General features: G+C 37.7%; 1 protein-coding gene across 1 annotated transcript in view; it reads right to left on the reverse strand.

The window, feature by feature from the left end:
- The window catches only part of LOC122795920 (microtubule-associated serine/threonine-protein kinase 4-like), an 809,687-nt gene that overhangs the window by 89,719 nt on the left and 692,507 nt on the right, over positions 1-27,461 (reverse strand). Inside the window, exons 16-18 of the mRNA XM_044064403.1 lie at positions 25,086-25,187; positions 4,696-4,818; positions 3,947-4,059 (exon numbers count right to left, since the gene is read on the reverse strand). Coding sequence (XP_043920338.1) covers positions 3,947-4,059; positions 4,696-4,818; positions 25,086-25,187 — 338 coding nt within the window. The remainder of the gene's footprint in view (positions 1-3,946; positions 4,060-4,695; positions 4,819-25,085; positions 25,188-27,461) is intronic.

The following is a 27,461-nucleotide window of genomic DNA, read 5'->3' on the forward strand; positions in this document are numbered from 1 at the left end:
CGTCTGGAAGATGCTAGCAAAACTATTCAGGTATGAGTGAATACAAGTTCTAGGGCACAAGACTGTCAACAAAGAGACATGATTTGAAAATATGTCAAGCCGAAGATAACGGTGCTATTTATCCTGGAGATATACAGGAGCAGATCATATTGATTTGATAAGTAAAGCTTTGGTTGTGTTTTAAATGAGTTTGTATTCAGAATGTATTTCAGTGGTAGTAGGATATGGTTCCATAGTTTACATATTTTCAAAGTATCATTATTTAAATACAGAAAGCTAACTCCAGAATTAGATGCTTTGGTTAAAGTGAATAGTGATTTTTCTCTAGGGTGTAAAACTCTATTGGGGGAGTATTGTTGTATTAAGGTGTTATGGGCTGGGCAATGTTCTATCTTATAGAGAAGTCTGTGTATTTATTTATTTATTGGCATTTGTTTACCGGGATAGTACCCTGGGCCATTAACAGCCCATTTTCAGTGGAGGCCTGGGGAGAAAAGCCCCATAAAAACACAGAACATTTAACAGAATTAATGGTATGAACATTTTCAGAGCATATAACATTTTACAGAATTGACTATATGGAAATTTGCATAAAAATATATACAAAGGCAAATAATAATGAAAGCACAGTAAAATACAGGATAAAATTGTCTAGTGGGTATGCCTAAATGCAATCTTAAGATTACAGAATAGTTAAAGTGAAAAAGGGTACATTATGCAAAGGATTATGCTATAAGAGTAGTTAAGTTATCTTCAGACTCAATTGAGAGAGTAATTTGAAATATGAGTATATATGAGAAGAGGATGACAATCTGGTTATGAAGGGAGGAGGCTTAGTACAACTACAGATCCAGTTAGCAGAGAGGTATTCTTGCAAAGAAGGCTTGAATGAAGCAGAACTCTGAATTGTTAAATTGCTAATGGAATGACATTCCAGGCTCTGGATACCACACAGGAGTAAAGTAGTTGGTCTGCAGGTAGGTAGGTTAGGCTTATGAGCTTGCAAAAGGTGTTTCGCAGATCTAAGGGATATATTGGGAAGATACTGGGTAGATAAAGAACTCGGAACATATAATAGTAGTCATCTGCATACTGCATGAGAAAACATGACTGAATGAGGAGTGAATATTATTAATAAAGACACTGAAAAGGAAAGGAGTGGTCCTAATATAGAGAATTGGGGAACACCAGTAGAGGTGTGAAGGCATGGAGATACAGAGCTTTGCCTTCTGTCTGTTGTCTGACAAGGTAACTAGAAAACCAGCTAAGAGAGGGAGGTGAAAGACCATTTTTTGAGAGATGACTTGGAAGAATTTTTCCAGAGTCTCAGGCTTTGTTGACTATGTCCATGAAGGTTATTAAGGCAGTTGTAGTACTATGGAGCTGGTCCGAATCCATGTTGAGCTGGTGATAGGATTTGGTTATTAAGGAAGAAGTTTAGAAGTCGCATGTGTATGCATTTTTCAAGGAGCTTAGAGATAGGAGATAAAATGGCTATGGGACGGTAGTTTGAGATATTGGTCTTGGTGCTACCTTTGTGAAGGTGTAGAATAAATGCTTTTTTTTCCAGTTTTGGGACATATGATTCTGGAAGGATCTGTTGATGACTATACTAATATGGTAGGCAATGGCTTCTGCAGCAAGTTTTAGATATTCTGTGGGTAGCATGTCTGCTGCGTTAGAGTTAGGTTTTAGGTAGAGAAGTAGCATTTTTATAGTAGAAATTGGAACTGGAGTAAGTGATAATGTGGGTGAAGGATATATTGTCGACTCGTCTGAAAGTGAGATTGCTGAGGAAGGGAACTGGGAGAGATGGGATAATGTGGCTAATCCAGTATAATTTGTCCTAGAGTGAAGTCATGAAAAGTTAGCAGTGATGTTCGCTATAGAATTTATGAAGTGTGAGTTAAACAGACAGGCTATTTGTTTTGGTGTTTTGCCTGGGTGTGGATATGGGTTGCATTTTGTGCCAGGGGTTAGGACTGAACCTGTGGATTTCCAGATTTTTTTGGATTTTGCTTATGATTTGTTTGAAGTTTTAAGTAATAGTCTTTTTTTGGCTTTGAATACCTGCCATTTTACTTGTTTGAATCTCAACAGGTCTGAATGTTTTTTATGTTTTTGCCAGCGTTTCCATGGTTTATCCCTAGTTAGTATTATTTTTTTAGTAACTTTAGTTTGCCATGGGGCATTGATTTTTTCACCCTTTTTACTCTAGGGGTGCAAGACTTTCTAATGTTTCTAAAAAGGTTGTGTTGAAGTAATCCAGTGTGTCATCTAGAGGAAGACATTTTAAGTTTCTCCAATTCATATTTTTTTAATATGTTGATAAATGTCTGGGGTTAAAACTGGTCATTTTCCTAACATGTTTGTAATGAAACTGCTTATGGGAGGAGGGAGCTGTTCTATGAACAAAGGCTGGGAGGTGATCACTAATTGCATTTGAGAGAGTACTGCCTGAAGAGATTTTAGATGCATCAGTAACCAGTATCCAGTCTAGGAAGGAACCATCCTTAGAACTCCTCTGTTGGAAAGGTGATATGTTGAGTGAAATGAAATAGGTTTATATCTGAGGATGGAAATTTATAACAAAAATGTAACCAGTTAATATTAACATTACCCAGAATGATGGTTTCATTTTTAATAATGCTAGAGACCCAATATAGAATTTCTTTAAGTATCAGAATGTAATATTTTGTAGTAGTCAGGGGGAATTTATAGGACTATGATAAATACATGTTTGACTTATTTATTTTAGGAAGGATAGCAGAATTTCAGCATTAGAGAATTGTGGGATGGTATCTTTGTATAGGACTATATTGCAGGTATTAGGGTAATGGAGTGCCACACCACCTCATTTTGGTGAAGTCTATCACTCCATATTGCATTACAGCCAGGAGGGATGAATTCTGAATATTTAATAGTTGGTTTTAGCCAGGTCTCAGTAGCAACAATGATATCAGGTTTATTTAGAGCTATCCAGGCATGAAGGTCAATAGTTTTGTTACAAATACTTTTTTTTGTTTAGGGTTACAATATGTAGGGATTTACAAGAATTACTGGCATTGGATAGTGGAAGAGTATAGAAATGGTGGTTGTGTTTGCCCTGAACTGTTATCATTGAGTAGAAGGGAGAGGGTAGTACTTTTTAACATAATATAAAGAATAGTATTGTTTATTGGGTGAATTTTTACTATGGAGAAGAATAGCAGAGTTATTTGCAGACACTGGGATATATTATTAAGTAGCTTTCAGACAGATTTGTCAGGAGTTATGGATGTTGGCTTAGAGATAAATAAGATAAAGTTGAGTGAAGTATGATGTAGTAGTAGAACTATAACTATGGTAGCATGAGATAAGAAATGTACATTTGAACTAGAGGGAGACATATGGGAAATGTGTGTGAAGTAGTGCAGGTAAGACAACTGGATTACAGACTGGGAGACTAAGTGTTTAGGGTACACTTGGGTATGTAGGCACAGAGGATGCATCTAACTAGTTAGGGTTACTCCAGGAAGGATGATTAATAGGGGATTAAGAAGTGGATAGGTAGGGTGTGGGAATAGGCTGAATCTGGTTTAGTGGGTGGAGCAGTGCAATTAATTAGAGTAAGAGAACTTTGAAAGAAGTAGCTTGACTGCCAGTGGTTAATGCGTGTAAGGGTTTGAAGTAGTGGGCAGAATTATGGGACTTAAGTTTAGGAGTATTGGGGGTGGGTGGAAACTGGGGGTAGGGGAGTGGAGTGAGCTTTATTGTGGATCCCTTATGTCCAGTCAATGTTTATGTCCATTTAAACTAACATTATAAATAACAGAAACAATATTAGTATTTTATAATAAAATGCCATTAATATAAATGAATTGACAGCCACAAAATAAGCAAAGGTAGAACACTATTACAAAGCTGGAAAATAATGATACTTAATGTTTTAGTAACCAATACTTACTTTGGAAAATCTGTGTGAACACGATGAAAACTGGCGCATTTCTAAATTGAAGTCCTCATCATTTGTGTCATCCTCTCCTTCAGTTTCCATGTGGTGATACCTCTCAGAGCGAGCTACACAGAAAAACAGTAACTATGAAGGAACTATCTACATTTTTTTAATTTTATTTATTTCATTTGTATTTGTTAATCATGGTAGAGCACTGTCTTCCATTGACCTTTTTCAGCCTCAGCCCAGGAGTGGTGCCTGCTTAAGTGACTTGCTCAGAGTTGCACAGTCAGGCAGCAGATGATGAGGGAATCAATCCCTGGACCACTGGAAACAGGTTAACAGTTGCATCACACACAGCCTCAGCTTAGTGCATAACTGCAACATAATTCCAAAATGGCCATTTTCTGATGCATTTATGAAAATTATTGCTAAAACTGCTAGCTATGTCAACCTTTTGTTGGGGTCTGGATGTTTTTTTTTTTCACTCTCTTCTGCTCTCCACAGCAGATGGTCTGTTGCTCCCAGGGACTCTACTCATATAGCAGATTTACTGAATCCACCTTAGCCTCTCCCAAGCTAATATGGACCCATATGTCTTGGATATTGAGGAAACTGATGCAGTGTTCCTAAACTAATATCACAAAGCCATATTGGCTCTCACCTCCAGGGGTTGGCATGCAGTGGTTTCCGAGGCATTTTGGTCACAATTAAACACACCCAAGTCTCTGAACAACTCTGTAAGGTGCACAAATACTTACTGTCAAAATAACTTGTGTCATCCTCAGATTCTAGCTGGGGAATAAACTCTGCCTTCTGCCTCAGCAAACCATTCCAGTCCAGGCCATAGAAAAACATGTGTTGTTTTACTTCATAAGCACCACCTGAAGAAGTTAAACATGTTTAGACATGTGAGCATACAAACACAAACATTTCATACATTTCCTGCCACTTTATAATTGGAGGCATACCACAAAGGTGAAAGGGGTTTCAAATATCAGCTTCCTGTTAATGCATTGACTTTTCTGGGACTCTAAGTCACATCTGGTGTCATTCACTATTTAATGAACATACACTACAGACCATAACTGTCAGATCACTGACACTTAGGTTAATGTTGATCAACCTGTAACTTGATAGCTTGCTATAAAATCATACCACAGCTTAAAAGTACTTTCTAGTCATCATGCATCTTAAAAAATCAGTTAGTACAAGACAATGCCCTGAATAATTTTTCTTTCTAAAATCAAGTCACCACTACATAAAAAAACTTGAAATATCTTGCACATTAGCTGAAAGGAAATCCCAAACAGTACATTAATAATTCAACTAAACAGTGCAGAGAGACTAATGAAACCCTGGGATCCAGTGGGAGAAGTACTTGCAGCAGAAATTTTAACATAACACACATTCCCCAGTACATCTGTATAGTGGGTTTATATCATAACGTCGAAGCCTCACAATTTCGAATGTTATTACATTGAATCCGAAAGCTCAAAAACTGACAATATTGAAGCCGCTGAAAATCTAATTCTTTCCCAGGGTAAGAATGTGGTGGGCCATTTACGTGGCTTTGCTATTTCCTCCACTGTGGTGCGATCTTGGAGTTGGTATATTTAAGTAGGGGGGTGTGGGGGGTACAGCCCCCCACGTTGGGGTGTATGGGGGCGAAGCCCCCCACATTAGTAATAGTTTTTGGTGTGCTTGTGTTGTGTGTGTGTTTCTCGGAACAGCAATTTTTTTTTCCCTAGGAAAAAATTTGCTGTTCTGAGTTTTTGATGTTATCACATTTCGATCTTCCAAGTTCGAGCTTATGGTGTTCGATGTTTTGGAAGTTCGATTATGTGATATAAACCCCTGTATAGTATGACCTCACCAGGACTGCTGTATGCACACGTGGATCCCAGATTTCATGAAGATTAAAGCCAGGCTGATGCAATCCCAAGTAATTAATATAACTCAGGGTCGTTGGGGAAGACAGTACAGGGAGAATTTGCAAGGAGTTATATATGCAAATACAATAAAAACAAGAAGGGTAGAGAAAAATGCAGCACAATGATAAAAAAATGGCATAAACAAACAACTGCATAGAACACCTGAAGTCAGAAAAAGTTATATGTACATGTTGAAGAAATGAGCAGGAGGTAGATGCAAGGAGTTTATTCCTTCAATGGAAAGTGATAATTCTATAACATTCTACTTGTTGAAGTAAGTCAAACACAGTCACTAGCTTTTCTACCCTAAATAAATAACTTTTCTCCTTTTCATGTAAGCACTAAACCTTCTGCACTAAAGGATTCAATCATTAAGATGATTCTTCCAATTTATATTTATCACTTCCATTTCACCTTTTCTACAGTGGTTATGTCTAGTCAGATATTAAAGCGATATACATAAATATTTTGCTGTCTATTCCAGCTGTATAACATTTGTAAAGATATAAATTAGGAGACGCTCAGACATGATCCTTCTGGTAGCTACTGTATGATCCCCATCTACTGTGTATACAACACTATTTTATAAAGACTCTTCATCATTGCTGTCACAAGCCTCGGTCTAGTCTAACACCAGAGACATTAAGCTGAGACTGTGTCTGCTTGAGTTGGTAGTAATACAGGCAGATGTAAAAGATTGTACAGCACTTACAAGAGAGAGTAGGGGTCATTTAAAAACATTTTCACAATACTATATACATTATTTACAATTTTACATATTAATATTTTATATTGTGTATATAATTTGCAATCTTTTTTCATAAATATCCACAAATAACCTAACATCTTTCTCTCTCTCTCTCTCTTGTTAGACCCTCACTACTCCTTCCATAACCATCTGATTTTCCTTAATATTGTTGTATCTATTTCCTATCAAACAATTTAATTTAGCCTTTCATTCCAAATAACCCATACAACATTAAAAAGTCTTGTATCGACCTTACTAACAAATTATCTGCTTTTATATCTGTAACATCCACACATAATATCCATATTTCTTCAACTTTAGTTACATCATTAAAAAAACTTCCCTATCATATCTTTTCCCACAATTTCACTATCCAACTATATTTGGAAAAAAACATTCTGTAGTTTCTTCTTTGATACAACATAAGTGAAATTATCTTTTTATATGGCATATTTCCTTTTACTGGTAATTTATTAAAGAACAGCCACCAGAGAAAAATCTTTGACATTCTACTTTTGTACACCATGCATTTCTTACATGTATAGCCTTATTTTGTTTGTTAAATCTGCCCATGGGTTAACATAATAATATTCTATTATATTCTTGTAGCATAATTTTCTCTCATTTTCAATCTTCTCAGTTTTTATTTTCCATAAAAGTATTTTTTCTTGATATCTTATTTCTTCATTTATACACAGTTTTTTTCTGTTAAACCTCTTTAAAATATCTCCAAAACTTTCATATTTATATTTCAATACTTTCACCACTAACTGCTCATTTTGTTCATTTATCCATCTGATTTATTAACCCTAGCCCTCTACCTTCTTTACACATATACAGAACTCCTCTTTTCACCCGATTTAGTCTTAAACCCCATATAAATGAAAAAAAAATGACTTGTAATTTTCTTTTTCATATATTTTTGGTAACATATACACATTTCCTAAATAAGCTAGCTTCTCCAGTAAGACTGAGTTAACTAAATTAGCCTTTTTCCACAAATATAGCTTAGATGTTTTCCAAAAAATACAAAGTGCCGTAATTTCATCTAGTTTCCTTTTCCATAGTACTTGACTTATATTTTTATCTCCAAATCTTAAACCTAGTACATAAATTGTATTCAATTAATCACATTTCCCTTTAGTCCCCACTGTATCACCCAATCTTTTTTCTTTTTCTTTATGGTCAAGTCTATTCTTGTTAAACATTTGTTCAAGCAACATATTACTTCTTTCATCCAAACTCTGTTTATTATTACTATAATATCATCTGCATTAGATGAGCATAACTGGGATTTTTATCTTTGTGATATAAGTTGCTTCTTTCATTTTTATGTTTACTTCTTTAACCAAGAGAATAATAACTACAGCAAATAAAATGTTACGAACCAGGCGTCATTGGCTTATATCACTTTTATATCTATTTCATCATTCAACCATGTTTACTACAATTCTTACTTTACTCTTGTGTGCTGAATTACATACATTACCCAATTTTTACTATTATATGCCTTCATAATATGCAACAAAAATGCATGTTGTACAGTATCAAAGGCTTAAGTCTTCTGTCATAATCTTAACTTCATCTTTTCTCTTCACACTATCATCCACAATGTCCCTTACTACTAACAATTCCTGACATTCTTTACCTTTTAAACGAAATATATTACTTTCCATAATTTTTTCTCAATTTTATGTTTCATTCTCTTTTGAATTTTCTTATTCAATTTCTTATAGTTTGCATTGCTCAATACTATAGATCTCCAATTTTGTTTTCAATTTTGTCTACCTTTTCCATATAAATGTAAGTTTTCTGTGAAATAAGTCTTTATACACTCAAACTTAAAAAACACTCTATAAAACTAAGCCACCACTCAAACCAATTTTTATAAAATACCCTTGTAGTAAAAAGGTCTTTCCATAATTGTATTATATTCTTTCCAACTTCATCCCACACTCTCTCTCATTTACCCTTTTTATCCCTTTTCCCATCCTGATATATTCCTTATTCTTCTTTACCTATATCCATATAGCTAGATGATCTGAAAAATCTGTTGAAAGTGGCTCTCCATCAATATTTAATTCTTCTGATACAATGAAGTAATCTATTTCAGTTGTATATGTACCCTGACTATATGTCTATGATTTATTGTTCCAAATTTTTAACTTGCCACATTTTATAACTTCTAACATTTTTGCATCATTCCCTCTCTTTTTTCTTTTTCCTCTCAAATCACAGTTGAAGTCTTTTGTCAATATTAAATTCACATTTATTATAAAGTCCCCTAAAATTTTATGGAATACATTTTCTATTTCTTTATTTGTGACTTTGATAATATGAGGAAGTGCCAGTTGTACCAGAGAGAGTAGGGCAGTGCATGTGTAGCGTATGCCAGCATAGCAAGGTGGAGTTTTGTAAAGAATTATAGGGCATTTAAATATCAAACTGATTTGTATAGCTGCTTGTGTTAAAATGTATTTGTAGAGTTGCTTCTGTTAAAAATATACCAACAATTGGTCCTGCTGCACAAAAAAGAAATACACATGCATGTTAGAATATACTGTCATAACTGATGAGATGTATATATTTTAAAAGAGGGTACTGGAAGGGAAGGCATTAAGCTCAGCCCAGCTAACCTTATGAAAAAAAAACCTAAAATAAAATGACTTGGTTTAGGCCATAAAGACTGTATCTCACAGGTCTGAATTTTGCCAGAGAATAGCTTGCTTCTATAGGAAGGGTGGAAGTGTTGGAATTGTTTTTCTGTTTCCAGATGCTGTTAATAAACCTTAGCTAAAGTTCTGTGCGTGTATTATGATCCATCAGTGCCAGATCCTGGCTCAGTTCCTTGTAAGGGGGTAGTGTGGAAACCACAGAGTCAGGTGACCAGATTTGATGTCATTCTATAGCCAGCAGTGAAACTGTATTTGAGTACTAGTGGGAGATGTGATAAGTATACTCTGTTTTTGGGACCTGATAAAGACATTCATCCATCTTCATCTTGCCTTGCTTTATTAAGTACTGAGGGAACAGTATGAATGTCTGTTACTATTTTTTTTCTTTATTGTATTATACAATTTTCTTTCTACTAACAAAACAGTTTACTAACAATGGAGCTTTTCTCCCTGGGGCCTCCAGTGAAAAAGGGTTTTATGCCTAGTCGGACTCTCCCGGTAAACAAATACAAAATAAAATAAAAAAAAATAAATAAACAACAGTAATTCTTCATTCAGTTATGAAAATATAGTGAAATTAGCTAAATGCATTTTTTTTCTCTATCTGAGTCTATTCATCTGTGCTGTTTTTTTTATTCCTGTGATTGAAACTCTGGTGTTTACTGTAAATAAATATGCAGTACTTTCATGTTTTATTTTTTTATTATTTATTATTAAATATATCTAAACCTTTCACAATGGCTGGTCATTTAGAAAATATTTAATCTTTTGACAGTACTCGCATTTTTTTAGTGAAACTGTGGCTCCATGTTCCTGAAGGTTTTGCTGCTTGGTTAACGCTACTATTTGTATAGATATTAATTTTACTAAGTGTAATTGGTTACCCTTATAACAGCCTTAAAGTAGCGGGCTTCAGGTGTTCTAGTGGCAATGAATGTACCTTATAGTCTGAGTGGAGGTGTCAGAGCGGGAAAGCCATGCCAACCTTTCCCAGGTGTGTATGTGTGAAAATCCAAATCTCATTGTGTGGGTGACAGCTACTTTGAACATGGGCACTTAAAGCACTGATTTCACAATCAGGGTGGTAAAGGACTTGTTTTGGAACACCCAGCTAAGAACTTAGCTCTTTAGTGGTCAGTGGAAAGTCTTATTTGGGTCCTGAAGAGAAAGCTCAGCCCCAGGACTAGAGTGTGAATTCCCTGCATACTTTTAAGGGAAATTGTACTTGATGCAGAGGGCTGCATCTGAAAATACTGTGTCTGTGTATTTTTTTCTCAGTAAACATTGCCCCATAGTGTCAGTGCCGAGGATTGAGGCTCCTTGAACACTGGTCCAGGGGAGAAACGTCACATACTAGTGAGCAGTGGTGTGGATATTAATTGAACTTCTGTAGCCTGTAAGGAGTTGTCACTAAAAGGGTGTGTACCCTCAGCAGCCACAAGGTAAACATACACAGTTTCATTTTCACAACAGTTTTATTTATTTTTGTTAGCTTAGTTTAGTTAGGGAAAGCAGGCAAAGATGTCAGCAGAGGATTGTGGCAAGCTGACAGTGAACCAATGGGCTGTGTGCAAATCCAAAGGACTGGTGCATGCCAACCAGACTAAAGAGGAAATGGTTTCAGCCTTAGTCACAGCTGCAGCACAGACCAGCAGCCAGGAAGACAACTGGTCTGGCAATGTGGATGTGCAGCCTTCAGAAACAGGACAGTTCACCTTTGCCTTAGAGGACTTAAAAACCTGTCTGGAGTTAAAGAAACTTAAAATGGAGGCAAAATGTATGGAATTAGAATACGCAGAGAGACTGCGGCATTTTGAGGCCAAAGAAAATGAGAAACAGCATCAACATGAAATGGACATGCTGACTCTTCGACAGGAACATGGGGGTAATGGGGAAGGGAATAATCAAACCCAAGAAGCAACAACTGTCAGTAAAGTTTTTCCACAGTAAAAAGAAGGTGATAATTTTGAAAGTTTTATTCATATATTTGAAAGAGTATGTAGACAATATGATGTTAACCAAGGGCTCTGGGTACAGTTCCTGACCCCCTTAACTCCATGGTAAAGCTGTAACTGCTCTCTCTAAATTGTGTGATACAGAGTGTTTAAATTATGACCAGGTTAAACAATGTTTATTGGAATGTTTTAAGTTAACACCTGAAGCTTACAAAAAAAACTGCAAGCACAGACACAGGGAAATGAAAATCTATGTGATCAAATTGCTGAGCTAAGCACTTATTTTCATGCTCATGGGCTTGGCCTAAGAGAACATGTCAGGAGCCCAGCAGCAGAAAAAGGTCTGGTATGACAGGAATGCTCAAGCCTGACGGTATGCTGTGGGACAGCAGATTATGGTGCTCAATCCTGTCAGACACAATAAGCTGCAGGACCCTTCAAAGGGGTAAGGAAGGTCAGTGATGTTAACAACATGGTAAAACTGCTAGGCAGGGGCACAAACTTTACCATGTTAATATGATGAAGTCTTATATCAGGGAGACCCTTGTGCTGAGTATTTGCAGTGGGTGGCAGGAGGAGGCTGGTCATCTGGTGACTGATCTCCTCAGTGAGGCTCGGACTGATACCTCAGTGGAAGGGGCAGCAATGTCCCAGTGGCTATCACCAATTCAGATTTAAGAAATCTGAGCAGTGTTACAGGAGTTTGGGGACATGTTCACTGTGAAATCTGGGAGCACCCACCTGGTGCAGCACCGTGTGGATATAGAACTATATTTTCATTATTTCTTTCAATCATCACCCCCCTTTCCATGGCACCACCCGCTATATTCTTAGGATACCCCCTCTTACAAATTCTGACAGGTTGAGAGGTAAGACAGAATACAAAAGGTCCTATTTGTCAGAATTGGAGCCAACAGGAGAGCCAGCAGAGGGTATCACATCAAGGATGACAACAGGGATTTGAGAAATAGGGATTTCAGAAGATTGAAGTACATCAAGATGGAGGGACTGGGGAAAGAACCTGGGCCCAAGTAGCAGTTCAAGTGCTGAACAAAAAAATTTTGAATTGGAAGAAAAAGGGATATGGAAACAGAGATGGGAACTATTATCCAAACCAATACCAAGAGGTTTGTGTACAACAAGTTGTAGAAAAAAGTGAGATCAACATCTTCCTTGAAAGATACTGTTACAGATTCATTTAAATCATTTTATAAGAACAATAAAATGAAAAATACAAACAGAAAATGAAAACTGAATGTTCAAATGTATGAGTTATAGTTTCGGTGATCATACTGAAGTTAGTGATAGGATATGGATAGTAGCAAAGAACTATAAAATAGATTCTAAAATAAATATGACTGCAAATCAAATATGTACTGTATGTAATATTATGTGGGTTGTGTCCTGCTTCTTGCATTAGCAGAGCAACAAGGGAATTTCATAAAAGAATCTATGAGCACCTTAGAGCTATTGAAAAAAACAGATACGAGTCATGCTCTTGCAAAACATGTAAGCCAGAAACATCTGAATAGTTTGTTGAAGACAAATTTCAAATTCTCTCTGACTGATAAAGTTTACAATTTTAATTATAGAGAGGATGTGGAAGATGAACTGGACTGGAAAGAATACTGTTGGCAGATCAGATTAAATGCATGTGCTGATACTGGAATGAATGATAGAGAGAATTTTAAGATTGTCTTGAATTAGAAAGGGTTAATTCATTAATGCATGTAATGAGCCATGTGACTTTAAGAGGTTATTTAATGATTTGTAAATTGTTGCAACCTCGTCTGATGAAGTTCTGAATTGAGAATGAAAGAGCTTACGGCTGTTATTTAAGTTTTAGTAAAGTTTTTTGGATTTTATGTATTGTGATCTGTGTTATTGTTTTTACATCGAATATTACAGTTCAGTGGAATTCGTTGAGTAGCTTTGAGTTGGATTATTTTGAATTTTCAGTACAAATTTGTTTCGTTGTTACATCACCTTTCGCCTCTTCCTCTCTCTCAGCATTCTCTGCATGTTCCTTTACTGTCTCTGCAAATTATTTTCATTTCTGGACCCATTCCTTTAATATAGATTCAGATTTTTCTATTTGTATTTTATCCATAATCTCATCCCAATAAATGTCTTTCTGCCTCTCAGGCTCACTCTGCTATGTCATTTCACTCAATATATAATCCTGCAACTCTTCTGACTGTGGTGTTGTTATACATCCATCATTTTGAGTTTTACTTCAAAAGCAGGAAACTGTTTTTTTAAAACTATCCCTCCATAGCTTGCACAAACTACAAAACAACACAGGCATTCACCTCTGTGCTTAGGCTGTTTCAAATATTTTACAACACACTTGCTTATCCTTCAGTGGCATTCTCCCAGCTGCCACTGCATGAGAGATGGAATGGTCACTCTAACAAGGAATAGGGGAAGTTCCCTGCTGCCTTGACTAAACTGCCCCAAGTTAGCAGGAGCAGCACCTTACATTTCCCACAAAAATTACCAGTAGCATAGTAGGGCAAAACGGATCAACAAAAAATAGTTAAAATTAATTAATATGAGCTCCTAGCACACCTAAGATTTCTCTGTTGGAATGGCACTGAATCCCCTAAGCAAACTCAGTCTAGGCAGAATCTACCTCTCCAAACAACACAGTCAAACAAGAACTAGAGTCTGTCTGAACACTACAGGCTGATGAAGTTTTTGGATCCTATGCTACAATTCAAACTATCTCCATGGGGGATCCACAGCCTACCAAAATAAACAACAGGCATAAGGCAGGCCCCTAATCCTGAATGGATGTCAGACCACTGCAAGACAAAAGCACAGGCTATGTACTGCAATTCTCAACAAACTGAAAAACTTACATGCAATGTCGACAAAGAGTGAACTACAAAACGTGCTATTACATAGTTAAAATATTCTGAAGAGGGATTATTGTACTCTCCACACTGCCACAAATTAGGCATACTAACTCTGAGAATGAAGCAGAGGTAATAGTCAGATGCCTGCAATTTTGGAATTAGTATATGTTCCGTTTACACTTAGGTTCTCACTTCTCTGAGGGTTACAGTTAAAGTGGTTAGACTTTTTTTTTTCCTTAAAACATTTTTTATTTTCAATTAAAATAACATCTACATATATTTTTAAATATTTTAAACTATATACAATATTTACAATAGCCTGACTTTCAGTTATATATACTATATGTTATTAAATATAGAATTAACATATCAGTTATCAGAGACACAATATTGATTATTGCAGAGTGTCCAACAAAGATACAACTTTCTTCCAAGGATTATTTACCAATGGCCTCTGATAGATTCGTAGTTCTTTGATTTTTATTTCCATCGATGCAGTTGTCTTCAGTAAAGTGTAGAATTCTTCCAAGGTCGGGAGTGTATTTGAATTCCACCTTCTGGTTACGCATTTCGTAGATATAGCAAGTATTGTCCATAACAAATACATATTTGTCTTATTCAGGGAGGGACCTTCATTTACATTTAGAATTATCAATACTTTAGTTAAGGTAAAGGATTCATCAAATAACGCTTGTAAAAAATGATGGATTCCCATTCCAATATGATTTAATTTTATTACATTCATAAAAAATATGAATCCAGTCTGCTTTATTTGACTTTTCACACCTCCAGCAAAAACCATTTGTAGTAGTATTGATCTTTTTAATTCCATCTGGTGTTAAAATGCTCTATGTAAGTATTTCCAGTTAAATATTTTCCAGTACTGTGTGTTAGAGGTGTAATTAACTGATAGTAAGATGTTAGTTTTAATTTCTTCTGTTAAATGCAATGACTGACCTTTTGTTAAGAACTGCCAGTATGATGGTTTGGGGATTGTTTTATATGTTATTAACTCTTTATATAGATTTGAAATGGAATTTTTCTTTTCACAACTATTACATATAAATTCATACAGAAAACTTACTAGATTTGGAAATATCTTTAAATGAGGAATTATTAATTAGTCTGCATAAATCTTGAGTGTACATTAGAATGCTTTGTAAGGTTAACCAGTCCTGTACTGGAATATTGCAAGCAGTTTTTATCATATGTATATCTAAAACATTTAATTTATTTACACATTGAAACCAGCATAAGAATCCATTTTGTTCCCAGGAGGTTATTGTTTCCCTATATATTTTGTGAGGAAAGTTCTTAGTGATGGTAAATGGGGTTAAAAGGTCAAACCAATGTTTTAGATCTATGTTTGCATTGATAAGTTTCCTAAAGGAATTGATGTAATGATTAATCAGTGTTTTAGAAGGGTTTGTTATATTATATTGTATACTTATGCATAGTATGTACCAGGGTTTGTTTGATTTGTCTATTAGACTTTTCTTAACAGATTAAATTGATTTGTTAATATAGCCATTGTTAATTCTTTCCAGTTGGCAAAATAATTTGGGTTTATCCAGTCTATTGTAGTTTTAAGCACAGGTGCTTTTATATGTTTCTATTTCTGGGAAGTCGACACTGACACACATGTAGATTGTACTTACAGCATTGGCAATGTACACATCAGCATGTTTTGGAATATAGCCAAAAACTGGAAACCCGAGTGCATATATAAAGAGGCAGAAGAAGGACTCATACAGTCTGCAAAGGCAGGACTTAAAGAAGGAAAGGAAATGGAGAAGTAAATGTTGCAAAACCTCAACATAACTGTGCCACCAACCTCGTGAATAGACCGCTGGAATCTGTACGTAGTATAGTCAATATCTCAAGTAGCGCTCTTAAGAATTTAGGATGACATCTAGTTATGTGACTGTTTACTTAGCAAGTCCTTCTTCAGCCAAATTTCGTAAATTAAGTAATATTTGCCACCTCTACTTTTGGCAGAAGTTGCCCAACTTTATTTACTCATATCTGCCCTCAGCATTATAACTTGTTCATAGTTTAAAAATATGTTTCTGTTTCCAGGTTCTCTCACTCTCTTCGGTTGTCTACCTTTAACCTTTAATATCTCACCCATCCTTCCTTCACTTTCCTCTTCGTAACGCACCATTACAATGTCTCGTTTGTCTAATCTTATTTGGTGGTTACCTCCACTTATCCATTTTTTTTGAGTGATTGCTTTGCTTAACTCATTCTGTTACTTTTCAGGGGAAATTTGCGTAATTTCCATGGTATGTTTGCAATGTTCATAGGTTCATAGGTTCATAGATCAGTACTAAGCTAACTGCCCTTGCGAGCCATTTTAAGCCTAGCCAATTATCCCTTGTGAGACTCAAACCTTGCACCTTGTGCTTGCAAGGCGAGCACCTTAACCATTAGGCCACCCTCCCAACCCAAATGCTGACACATACAAGTTTTATTTTCCTCGTGTTTATCCAGGCCACAAACATATTCTTCTGCTCTATTTCTTCAAGTTTATTAAATGGCATCTTTTGAACATTCCTTCTTAAATGAACTGTTATGACCGTCTCTTTCTCTTGTCCTTGCTAATCTTCATAATATCAGTTTTCCTATGATTAGTTCCTTTATGTTTATTTACATCACCCCTCTAAGATACATTTGTTGTGTCTTTGTCTCTATTATAGCATAACAAATTCTCCGGAGTCTGTGTCACTGCATAGATGAATTCCACTACTGTACCAAGATTTGACCACCATGTACACAGAATCCTGAGTTTCTGAATCCTGGGTCTCAGGAATCCAAGTACCCTGTCATCCTCTACTTTGTCAACATTTGACAACAGCAAGCTCAAAAGTGTATTCTGCTGTGTATGTACTGCCAATGGATTTCCTCTAAACAAAGTATATTATATCTCTGGTCATGGCTATGGCAGATAAGATGACCCTTCATCTATATTAACCATAACAGAGGCATCCATTGTCAGTTTTGACTCTTTAGTAGCCAACGTAGATGAATTATATTGTTGTATATAAAATGGTCAACATACATTATGCCAAAAGGCTGTTTCATGAAAACCACATCCCCTTCACTAGGCCAACGCCTGAACCTTTGCGTAGGAGAATGACACTCATGTCCACTGTTACTAAAACAAGCTTTTCTGAGTTTACACCATGCCTCCCGCAGATGTCACCATTCACAAGTAAATTAAACTGGAATAACTTTAAGGCACAAATGGCTACACAGATGGACACAAAAGGTTAAGAACAGGACACCTGTACTCACCATCCCTGTCATCACCTGTACTCACCATGCCTGTCATCAGTGGAATCCCTCAAGGGCCTGACTTGGGGCCACTGACTGCAGTGTCCGATTCATGAAACATGCAGATGACTACACATTTGCTAGCACTTTCCATAAGCATGCTGGCACCATCTCCCTTCAAGTTGCACTTAATATTGTACACAAATGGGGAAACAGAAATCAGCTTGCCTTCGTTACTGGTAATTGCTGCCCCCCTCCCCACACAAAGACCACCAACAGCAGCTTTGTACATTACTTATGGGAAGCAATGAAAAATTGACAAAAATAGTTAAAAGACCTTAGAGTGCAAAAGGGCAATGTATATTTAAAACTCGTATAGCAATGACCATCTGCAAAGCACCCGATGATCTGTGACACTGAAAGAGCTCTGCCAAAGTGGTGGATTCCTATCTTTATACAGCATTTATCAGACTAGTTGTAGACTACTCACACACCGTTTAGTTTTACTAGACATGGTACAACTATTCCTCACAAAGATGTGAACCCTTTTCTTCTGAGCTGCTCTTCATTGTGTAACCCCACTGCTCGAAGGAGAATGATGAATCTAAGACCATTTCTTACATGCGACATATATCAATCAGCTGATTTGTGACCTATGGAATGTACCCCAGCACACGGACCTGTAAATGGTACTACTGGATGCCCACAAACAGAGAGAGTATTCCAATCTCATTCTGCGGTTTTGTTTTCATCATGGGCTCTGACCCCTTCCTAATTGAACTGTGCAAACTTTGTCTTTTAACTTTAGAGCCATTAAATGCGTTGGTGCTCATCTGCTGAGCTGATACACACTGCACCACCCAGTGCCCACAAGAGAAGAAAACTCTAATGCTACTGAGGTGTCAAGGCTGATGCCAGGTTAAAAAAGATTTAAAACTGGCATAATGGTTAAGGTGTCTACTTTATAAAAATAAGGTACAAGGTATGAATCTCACTTTTAAAGAAAAAACTGGCTAGGTTTAAAATGTTCCACAGAGGCAGTTCTCTTGGTAATTACCTAAGAATCTATCTCTTTGAACCTAAGCAAAATGTTCCTAGTAAATCTTAAGCAGACATTGGTTTGGCATAATGGTTAAGGTCTCCACCTCCTAGACACTCAGTGCAATGTTGGATTCTAACCTTAAGTAACTGGCTAGGCTTAAAATGGCGTGTCAGGGCAGTTAGCCTACTATTTACCTACAAACCTATTTAGCTCTTTGCTCCTCTCTTTCCTACTAGTAACACATTTGGTCAGTAAAATGTCTGAAATGGGATAAAAGGAATGTTAATGCATTAACCTTTTTGAAGATATAACCTTGTGCATTTCTGGTGCTAACAGGTCAAAAAAGTAATCAAAGTCCATTTTACTGAAGTAGCCAACTGCAGCTGGGAAAAGAAAGAGGGGATTACATGCAGATAGTTAAAAGATGAATGCTGACATCCTGTGCAGTAGTGCTGTCCATCTCCCTATTTTCTCTGGATAAGTTAAAATTAAGCCCTTGTCCTTTACAGGTGGGAGAACTGATTTAATTACTTTTGATGGGGGGAAATGAAACAACTAAGGAAAAGCTGATATAATACTTTCTTTTAGAGGAAGTGATGCAATGGTTTGAGAGAAACACAGCTGTAGACCTGAAATGTGTACAAAAATAGGAGATTGTTTTTTGTTGTCTCTTGTCTTTCTACTCGCTATGCACTTTACTGGAGAAACTCGGGTGAATCCTGGCTGTTCAAGGTTCCTCTCTTGGCTCTGGAACTTCCTCTGAAGGTCCTTATTGATGTTTCCCTGGAAGATTCGGAGATTTTTCTTTGGATGGTCCAGCTGCGATAAAAGAAATTTTAATGCTCAGAATGGTGTGATAAAAACACACAGGTACTCAGTTCTCGTTCAAGTTCTTTTTTTAGCAGATGAGCTCTGTTTAGTAGACTGAGTATACAGACAGAACAAGGACATAAACCAGGCTTGTCTAAGGGGTGTTTCCAAGTCAATTCCTGCCCACTCAGGCATGGGAGAAGGGGAAGGGGTGGTTTAATCTTTATTTTCTCATCTGTGATGTCATGGTGGGATTGACTTGGTGTGCTTGTGGGTGTGGTTATCTATTGTTCTGACGACTACCTGATTCATGACCACCAAGACTCACTCCAGTAAACACCATAAGAACTAGTATATCGACTTATTTAGTTTATGGTGGGATATGGCACACAATATTTCTTGACTGGATGACACTTTAAACATTCAGCATTTAAATATGGAGCCACTACACTGTTTGATTTTGTTTTATGTACAGATGTTCTAGGCTGCTCTGTCTCTATTCTCTTGTCAAGTCCAGTTTTACCTGGGACATTTCAAAGGCCTGTTTGTGAGCTCTGGGACTCATCCTTCCACATACAACTGGAACTAGTGTTACTGGCTGCCCCTGGTGTGAGGAGGCATTTCTGGTGCCATTCAAATATCTGCAAAAAACACTGACATACTGTTAGCACCATAGAAAGACAAGGTACATATGTGCTGTGGGCATTAATGGGATAAGTGAGAACATTACCACAGAGGAAAGCTGAGACAATATTTAAACACAAACTGTCACGTGAGCCATACAGCAACCAACTCTAGTTTGTACTAATTTGCACTCTTGTCCCTGTTGAAGTTTCTACAATATAAGGCAGACGTTCAGAATCTACAGAAAGTACAGCTGTGTAAAATCTTACCATAATGGTAGATGCCCTTCTCTTCACTGTTGCAGTATTCATAATATGAGGGATCCCTCGCCAATGGCAGCTTGACATTCGTCCAGTATACCAAAGCCTTTATGTAGCCTTAAGTTGCGCCGTACATCACAAGTATGCTCCTTGCATAACATAAGTCATAAAGGTGATATCCGGATGTACCATCCTCAGAACTTATAACAATCCAGGGAAAAGCAAGGGGTGACTGTACATCCAGAAGAGCAAAGGACCAGGGGGAGGAGGGAGGGACTAAATATTGCAAGAGTGAAGATAAGAACATCTACTACTATGCTAATATTTTACACAACTCTACTATGTCCTTCCATTTCACTGATGCAGTACTCATAACATGAGGGAGAGTGCCACACCTCAGGAAGACATTTGGGAGTAGGAAGTACCAGCAGAGCTCTCTAGGAAGCCCTGAAGGATGGCCCTACCAAAACAAGATCTAGCTCTGGAAATTCCATACAACTTGTAGTGCTTGGTAAAAGTACGCACATAAGTGCAGGTAGCTGCCTCAAGAATAGAGTTAGTATCCAAACCCTTAAAAAAAGCACCAGAAGAAGCCACAGCTCTAGTGGAAAGAGCCTTTACAGCAGAAGAAGGTCTCTTACCATGAAAAACATAACTAAAATAGAAATAGCTTTAGAAATCCAATAAGAAATAGTCTGCTTGGATACAGCTAATTCCAAGGACCTGGGATGAAAGGAAACAAGGAGCTCAGACTTCCTAATACTCTTAGACCTATCCAAATAAAATCCGAACTGTCTATGTGCATCCAATGTGCCCGGCACCTCCTCTCTGGCAGACTGCAAAAAAAGGAAAAAAAGTGGGTAAGTGAGCAGACTGATTAAGAGACAACTCATTGTATACCCAACCTTGGGTATAAAACAAAAGGATTAGTATGCAAGGACACCTTGTCCTTATGAAACACCAAAAAAGGACAAGCCATAAGGTCTTGAATCTCAGACATCTGTCTGGCAGAAGTAAGGGCTAAAAACAGTACAGTCTTCCAAGAGCAATGATGCAAGAAAGCTGAAGCTACAGTCTCAAAATGAGCCAGAGTCAGCTTCTCCAACACAAAATTAAGACCCCAGGGAGGAGGAGAAACAGGCTTTCTGGGAGGCCTAATATGAAGGACATCTTTAAGAAAATGTTTAGCTTCAAACCTAGAAGCAGAAGGAGGAGATAAAGGCAGATAAGCAGAAATAGCTGATAAGTGGGCCTTAACCAAGGAATAAGCCAACCCAGCATTGAGCAAGTCACACAGATAAGAGAGAATCAAATGAACAGCCACAGAAAGTGGATCCAGGTTACGTGAAAGACCCCAAATAGAAAACCCTCTTCCATATGGATAAGTAGGATTTCCTAGTATCAGATTTCCTGACTTCCTGCAGGACCCTAAGTACATCCTCCAAAAAAAGGTGTCTGTGGAATCAAAATCCAATCACCCACAGTGTCAGTAGAAGAGTGGACAAGTGGGGATGGATGACAGATCCTTTGTCTTGTGTGAGTAGGTCCACCCTGTGAGGTAACTTGTGATGATTGCCCTTGGCTAAATGCAGAAGAGGAGGAAACTGATGCCATCAAGGCCCACAGGGAGTCACCAACAAGACTTTGGGAACATCCTGTTGAATTTTGAACAGGACTGTTGGAATCAGGGGAAGGGGAAGGAAATCATAAAGGGACACCCCCTTCCAAGAAAAAGAAAGGGCATCTACCTTCAAAACCAGATGAACTGGGACTCTGGCACAAAAATAGGGGCAGTTGTCTGTCCAGAGGGGAGGCAAACAGATCTGTGTGAGGAGTACCCAACTGGTGGACAAAGTCCAGAAACATATCCCTGTAAAGCATCCATTCAAGGGACTGAATTAAGGATCTGCTCAGAGTGTCTGCCACAATGTTCTAACCTGAGGGAATGTAAAACTGCCTGAAGAGTGACTTGATACTGGACCAATATCCAGGACTGCCAACCAGCAAGGAAGATAAGATCTTGTTCTCCCCTGTTTGTTAACATACCACATATCTTTGTGGTGTTGTCTGTAAACACCTTGAGAGATCACAGGAGAAAAGAAGATGAAAAAACTGAAGAGCCAGCAGAAGAGACTCATCTGTTTGACACTGATGTGCTACTTCTACTGTACAGGAAACCAAATCCCCTGCAACTTTAGGAAGCCAAATGCTGCTCCCCATCCTACATCTGAGGCATCTTGTGAACAGCTCCTGAGATGAAAGGAGAGCCCTGGGTTTAGAGACAACTAATGAATCCACCAGTGAAGTTCCTTCTTTAGGTAGGGAAGAAAAGAAAAGAAACTAGAAATTCTAGAGGAAGTGCACGCTGAAGCCAAAATGATTTCAGGAACCCCTGAGCATTTCTCATGTGAAGTTTGGCTGGAGAGAGCAGAGGAAAGGTAGATGTCATAAATTCCAGATGCCTCAAAAACTCCCTGGCTGTGATAGAGGTCAGAGAAAGAAGAGTATGAAAGAAGGAAGTGAGAGTCAAGATCTTGGGAGACGGCAGAGATGCCAGCATATGCACTGTCTGAATCTTATACCCCAGAAAAACATAGTCTTCAGAAGGCATCAGAAAAGACTTTTTGAAGTTTATTGTGAACCCCAGGCTTTGCAGAAGGTAAATGGCACAATGAAGATTTTGCAACAAGATCTCTGGAGAGGATGCCTGAAACAGGAGATCATCCAAGTAAGGAAATATTTAGATCCCCTGAATCCTGCAAAAATCAATCATAGGAGCCAAGCATTTGTTGAATACTCTTTAGGTGGTAGACAGGCCAAAGGGCAAAACAGAGAACTGAAAATGCCAGGAAGCAACAGAGAAACAAAACATGCTGGAAGGATAGGTTCCTGACCCAGAGACTCCCCAGATTCTGGAATAGACTGCCCATACATGTCAAGCAGAGCGCCTTTTTGGCCCTCTTCAAAAGGAACCTTGATGATTGGATGGGAGAAAGGAAATTTACCCCGGGGGTTCATAGATTAGTACCAGGCTAACTGCCCTTGGGGGTCATTTTAAGCCTAGCCAGTTACCCCATGTGAGAATCACACCCTGCACTTTGTGTTTGTAAGGTAAACACCTTAACCATTATGCCAACCCCCCAGTCAGTCACCCTGCTAGACAGGGATCCATGGAAGTAAATAGTGTGGGTAGAAATAGCGAGGGAATTGTTATAGCTAGGCTTGTATAGGCCCTAGGGCCAATAGCCTAGTACCAACCTATGAACCTATGAAAGGGGATGAATAGGGATATGGAGGAAAGCATCCTTGAGATCCATAGAAACCAGAAAAGCCCAAGGAAGCAGTAAAGGGAACAGAGTCTGAAGAGATAACATTCAAAAGGAAGGAACCTTCAAAAAGGTATTCAGGTGAGAAAGATCTAGAATGGGTCTCCAAGTACCACCTTTCCTGGGGACCAAAAACATTCTTGAATAAAACTCTTTCCCCCTTTGAGCAGCTGGAACGTCTTGAATAGTTCCCAGAGTCAAAAGATCATGATGAACCTCTGGAAAGAAGCAAAACTGTTCTTCAGGTGGCTGAGGAATGACCAAGGGGGGGGGGGGGGGGGGGCAGATTCCAAACCATAAAATACCCTTTGCAAATGATAGAAAGAATCCAAGAATCTTGGGTTATTCTTAACCAAAAAGGAAGAGACAGAGAAAGAGGAATGTGGCTGAAGAGTCTGGCAGTCATAGAGCACCTGGTTTATCATGAAAGGGTGGCTTCTGAGCAGAAGTAATCTGAGCAGATTTAGCTGGGGGAGCCCTCCTACCACCTTTTTTACCTTTAGGAAGAAGATAAAACTGCCTTCTAACAAAAGCTGACTTAGTAGGATAGTTCCTTTGGAACTGGTGAAACAAAACATGACACTTGTCATACTCCCAGTGTAATTTCTGCCTCAGTTTCTTCAGTCTTTTGCTCCCACTACATATTCTGTTCTGTAGTAGTATTACATTCCATGATGACTCTACCAACCCTAAGACAGGGACTTAGCACCATTTGCTAGCTTAGTTACTTACCAAGAAAGGAAGAACTTAAAATTCTCTCCAAATAGAAAGGGCCTTTGCTAAAACAACAGCAAAATACAGTACTCTCCAAAAATACAAAGTCATAATATTGACAAGGACAAATCCCAGTGAAACAAACACCTTTAAAAAAAATCACTTCTGTTGTACTATAAACAGCAAATTTTGGTGTACTGGTACATGCTTTGATGGCCAGGGAGGCATAGCAAGGGACTGACATTTTTCAATGAAGATTCAAGAAAAACTAAAGTAAAAAAGAAAGATAAAGTGCATGCTAAGCACAGTAAAAATGTGTAACATTTACAATTACCAGGACAACAGCAAAGTGATATGATGCAGCAGGAAATTTTTAAGTAAGGAACAATTTTATGCCCACTGGATTGTGTAAAACTTTGTACTGTATGTGGAAGGCTTGACTTGTAGACTACATGTCATCCTTCTAATGCAGAGGCAAGACTTTGCATGACCAGTGCTCCTGGTTAGAAGTATAAAAATGTTGCTGCATGGCCAGCTATTGGTGGGAGTGGATTTTGAGAATACAAATGAAATCATCAAAGGCACTTATCTTTAGAAAGCTCATTAGATGAACCAGCTCAGTGAATGGTGTACAGAGCTTATTCAGAGGTAATACTCAGATTTGTAAGAAAGAATTTCTGAGGATTAGACATCTTTATGCCACATATGTACCTTATACCTTGCACATAGGAAATATGCATGATGTACTATGCCTGGAAGGTGTAAAGGCTTTTGGAATACTGTCTGGACACTAGGCTATCCCTGGCAGGACATCTCAAGAGTGAAGAATACTGCAACAGCGATAAGGATGGACATTTAATAATACAGACTGTGCGTGAATAAGCAAACCATAACCTAAGAGAGTAACACAACATGCTTAACTGTACCTGTTCCTAACCGTTCCATTGGGTTCTGTTTTAGCAATGTTGTGATTAAATCTTGTGCATCTGGGGGTGGAGCTTCATCCTTTTCAGGCCAATTGATATCATCTGAGGGAAAAGAAATACCAGTCATGCATTATTACAGAATCCATACGCATAAAAGGTGTTCACAGGCTTTATGAACATATAAATAAATGACAATCCCAGCTACATATGCAAGCAGACAGTGCTTCAGATAGCCACAAAATACACCCTCTCTATTGGATTTGGAAAAAATACTCCACTCTAGTAAGCATTCTTTCACAGTAACCAGGCCAAAAGCACAGGAATATCTACAAAGGAGATTCTGATTTCCAAAAGAACCACTACATAACCTAGCATACAGATTTAAATGGTGCTTCAATAAGTGATCAAACTCCTCTTAAACAACAATACATAAACTAGATTCAGACTATACGGATACAGAAAAGTATTTTATTTTTGAAATTAATTATGTTGATAAGCATTGGCCCTTGAAAGTCTTCATGATTCTGAAAGCTCCTGACATTACATCATGAAGGACTGAACCTACACTGTCTCACTAGCAACATGAGTGTATAATCTACTAATTTTTCATGCAAAGTGAAGCTGCAAGGGAGGCTTATTGTCACCATTGTCACGCAGGTGGAAAACTCTTCACTGAAAATTAGTATACGTAATGATTTATTAGTGAAACTGTAATGTAAGCAACTGTTCTACTAAAGTATGGTGTTTGACAACCCAGAGTGCTTTGCTTGTGAGTGTAAATCATTGCTAGTACCTAGTTTGACATAATTTTGTGGGTGTGATCATACACAAAAACAGAGACAACCATGAAACTAAATCATCAAAAATATTCTAGTTTTCATTTTGTTTTCAAATCAGTTAGAGCTTTAGCATTGGGAGTTCAGCCAGAAATAAATTTACCCAAAAAACACAGATGCATGTTAAGTGTAGCAATGCACTTTAATTAATGTACAAGACAAAGTATAACAAATTTTGTTCTGAACCTAAGCTATGTCTAAAATAAGAGCATAGTGGATCAGCACAATACTATATATATATATATATATATATATATATATATTCTTTCGGCCTTTCCCGGTTAGGGGTCACCACAGTGGAACTCTGGTCTGTTAATGATTGGCAGTTGATTTTTACAGTGCCAAAGTGTCAGCCCAATGCCCAACCTTCAACGAAAGCATGCCCATTCACGCATTTCTTTCGAATGCCACTCGACTGCAGGGAGGACATGCAGACTCCACACAGAAGGCTCTCCAGCCAAGAATCAAACAGGAGACCCTCTTGCTGTGAGGTGACAATGCTACCGCTGCACCACCGCGGCATATATTTTCTAGTACTCCATTCAGTATGGATGTTACAAAGACATAATTTCTATACCATGCTTTGAAACAAAACAAGCAAATAAACCTATATAAACAAACACAAGTATCTGAACATACAATGAGGATATAAGTGAGCTGAATTTTTAATAGAAAATATGAAAATCTAACAACTTAAGCTAAAAACTCACTGGTTGGATTCAAGACACTCTCCACAAGATGCTGGAATATTTTTCCTTTTATTTACTGATAGAAAAGGAAAAATATTCCAGCTCATCGGAGGTTTAACAACTTAAGCTGACAATCATAAGGTAAACTATAGAAAACAGGACAGAACAATAATTAGTTGTGTCTGAGTTGAAACCATATACAAAAACAAAGTTCTAATCCCACCAAATCCAAGAAAGCAAAAAAGCACTGTGACATACGTCTTGGTTAAGAAATCATCTGAAGACTGCATAGGAAAAGATGTTAAGTAATTATGTCTGGGTAAAAAAAAAAAAAAGTGCAAGCTTTCAAGTGTGGAATATCACATACTGTACTTAACAGTCCAACAAGTTTGCTAATAATACTATGCTACTAGCGTGCATACATGAATCTAACTTTGTTGTTGAAGCATCATTTCTTGAGTCAGGGAGAAGATGTGTAGTGCATTCTTTGTTGTATTAACAGCTCAAACATCCTGTCCAATGCTAAAACAAAATCTTGTTTCTTAAAACCTGCATCTAATGAGACAATGCATCTAGGACCAGCTGAACATAAGAAATATGCCTGCCAAGCTTTCCTGTCTGCATTCTAAGCAAAGCTGATTTTACTGCCTTTCTTCCAGCTCAAGTACTGGATAAAACAAAGGAAAACTCTCGAGGTTCAGGATGAACTTTTTTAGGTGAACATTCTTTGAGTAGACACCTCTGTAGTTTCCCTTTGCAATTAATACACCTGCTGGATAGATTTAGCACTCAGGGATACTGCTCATTACCCACAAAAATAATTTCATACAGCTGCCATGACAATATGTGTG

The sequence above is a fragment of the Protopterus annectens genome, chromosome 2.part2 (assembly GCF_019279795.1).
Source record: "Protopterus annectens isolate FY-2018-M chromosome 2.part2, PAN1.0, whole genome shotgun sequence".
Lineage (NCBI taxonomy): Eukaryota > Metazoa > Chordata > Ceratodontiformes > Protopteridae > Protopterus > Protopterus annectens.